The sequence below is a fragment of the Triticum dicoccoides genome, chromosome 2B, assembly GCF_002162155.2.
Source record: "Triticum dicoccoides isolate Atlit2015 ecotype Zavitan chromosome 2B, WEW_v2.0, whole genome shotgun sequence".
In the NCBI taxonomy this organism is placed as follows: domain Eukaryota; kingdom Viridiplantae; phylum Streptophyta; class Magnoliopsida; order Poales; family Poaceae; genus Triticum; species Triticum dicoccoides.
The window spans coordinates 649503716-649506431 of record NC_041383.1 but is presented as its reverse complement, the minus strand read 5'-3'; the positions used below and the strand labels follow the sequence as shown (position 1 = coordinate 649506431).

At 43.6% G+C, this 2716-nt stretch overlaps 1 protein-coding gene across 1 annotated transcript; it reads right to left on the bottom strand.

The window, feature by feature from the left end:
- Positions 1 to 436: 436 nt before the first annotated feature.
- LOC119368202 lies at positions 437 to 2473 on the bottom strand. Its single transcript, XM_037633524.1, has 5 exons — positions 2368 to 2473; positions 1474 to 1555; positions 1126 to 1379; positions 949 to 1024; positions 437 to 849 (listed from the first exon to the last, which is right to left on the bottom strand). Exons 1-5 carry the CDS (start codon positions 2373 to 2375, stop codon positions 799 to 801), a joined length of 471 nt encoding a protein of 156 aa, XP_037489421.1. The 5' UTR covers positions 2376 to 2473; the 3' UTR covers positions 437 to 798.
- Positions 2474 to 2716: the final 243 nt, after the last annotated feature.

The following is a 2716-nucleotide window of genomic DNA, read 5'->3' as shown; positions in this document are numbered from 1 at the left end:
CTCTTCAGATAACACCGTCAGTTATCGACCTCACGGATCATAAGGGCGTTGACGGTCTGTACCGATTAGTCATCGTTTCTGGTCATACCGAGCCATCTAGCTCATTTATGGTGGGACGGTTGGCTGACCCCTATCTTCTCCAGCACTACTCATCTTCGTCCTTATACCAGAGGATCGAATCTAGTGAGTTTGGCAACATATGCATCTCCTTCCACCAAGCCAATCCCCCATCTAATGTTGTGTGAAAGCCATTGCTTTTGCAAATGGAACATGATCTACAGGCGAAACGCACTCATATATCCTGTACCAAACACTGGAACCTGATACCAAATCAAGACAAATATCGTAGGCGGCACTGCGAAATCAAACTTAGCTAGTTGACAATATTAGCTAGTTCCAATAGGTCTCTCATAAGAGACGGTTCTACATGTCTGAACATTACATAATCAATAGGACTTCATGCCTATTTTGCTATCACTCGCTCACTAAATAATAGATGGCAGCGACGATGATCCACAATCACTTGCACACCAAGTGCATGGGGTGCAAGCTAAATTGCTTCACGTTTCGGCTTCAGTTTTATATTGATAGCAAAATATGGGAACCATTACCACACCACATATGTGCGGGATGGCAACTAACATCCCCAGATCCACCTCCTCGCAAGTTTGTGCAACCGAACATTCTTATGACTGGCTTGCATGATTTCCGCCCAAAATGATCTGCCCCCTCTCATGCCACCTTAGAATGGCAGCACCTCCTCGACCATGAAATCTGGCAGCTCACCCATGTTCCCCCTCATGGACATAACCTCATATGCAATTGATGGCGCATATAGGTCAGCTGCGCCTGCAAGAATTAGTGTTCAGTTTTAGTGCAGCTGATCGAGCAAATATTCCATCGTTGAAACTAAGATTTACGTTTATGTGTTCAGACGAGGTTGCTTACAGGAGTTAGTTGTGTCTGAAGATATAGCCTGGTGTACTCACTGAAGTAGTTCACAATGTGCAGCCAACTATCCTCCCTGCATTTTTCATTAGTGTCTGCAGATTAGCCACAGGTTTCCAACCTTCGCACAGTAGGTAGTATTTTTTTGTCTTCCGAGCAAGTAGTTTGTGAACATACATCTTGCAGCTATCATGCATGCCCACATTGTAATTGATTCTCAAGCCCTTAGCCGGCACATGCCACCCAGGGATGTTCTTGTGTATGCACCGATGAAGTCCTGCTAGGATGAAGTTTGCATTGTCTTCATGCCTGTACTGCATCTCTTGTATCGGCTCTGAAGTCTCGCATGGGTCCATGACTAACAATGCCCTTTCTTCGACATCCAAAACATATAGCGACCAGCTACCCATCATCGGAACTGGGAGCATCAGCTGCGAATCAGTAGAAAGTGTGCATTTTTTGTATCAGTATTGTCTCCTTAAGATATCAACATTTTGATGGCTAATTCATCACTTTAATTTCTACCTTCTTTGTCCATTGCAGAAGATACCTGAGTGCCTCGTAACTCATCATTGTGTTCAAGAATTTGAAGTCCAAATTGTACAACCTATTGATAACCCACAAGTATAGGGGATCAGTTGTAGCCTCTTTTAATAAGTAAGAGTGTCGAACCAACAAGGAGCTAAAGGTAGAACAAATATTCCCTCAAGTTCTATCGACCACCGATACAATTCTACGCACGCTTAATGTTCACTTTACCTAGAATAAGTATGAAATTAGAACTACTTTGTAGGTGTGATAGGATAGATTTATAAGATAATAAAGAGCATGTAAATAAAAAGTAGGGGCTGCTTAGATAAAGACACAACTAAGTTAGTTTTAGTAGAGAGCTTTTTGTCCCGCGAGAAAGTTATTTGTCCCTAGGAAATCGATAACTAGACCGGTAATCATTATTGCAATTTTATATGAGGGAGAGGCATAAGCTAACATACTTTCTCTTCTTGATCATATGCACTTATGATTGAAACTCTAGCAAGCATCCACAACTATTAAAGATTATTAACGTAAAACCCAACCATAGTGTTATAAGGTATCAAGTCCTCTTTATTCCCATACGCCATAACCCACTTATCTGTGTTTGTGTTTTATCACTCATGCAACACAGACAATAAGAAAACCATGAACATATTGCAAACCCTACAGTGGAGATCCCTCACGATTGCGCGACATAGAGAGCACCATAGGACAGCACCGATAATAAAACATGCAACTCAAACCAATCACGATCATCATTGAACCCATAGGACAAAACGGATCTACTCAAACATCATAGGATAGCCATACATCATTGGGAAACAATATATAGCGTTGAGCACCATGTTTAAGTAGAGATTACAACAGGGAGAAGAGGTGTTATACCGCTGCATAGAGGTGAGAGAGTTGGTGGTGATGGCGGCGAAGTTGTTGGCGTAGATCGACGTCACGATGATGGCCCCGGCGGTGTTCCGGCGCCACCGGGAGAGAGGGGGAGAGAGTTTCCCTCCTTCTTCTTCTTCTTCTTCCTTGACCTTCCCCCTAGATGGGAGAAGGGTTTCCCCTCTGGTCCATGGCCTCCATGGAGGCAGAGGGAAGAGAGCCCCTCCGAGATTGGATCTCTCTCTCTCTCTCTCTCTCTCTCTCTCTCTCTCTCTCTCTCTCTCTCTCTCTCTCTCTCTCTGTTTCCTTCTGTTTCTGCGCTCTCAGATTCTGGCCTTTCACCGTTTCTTAA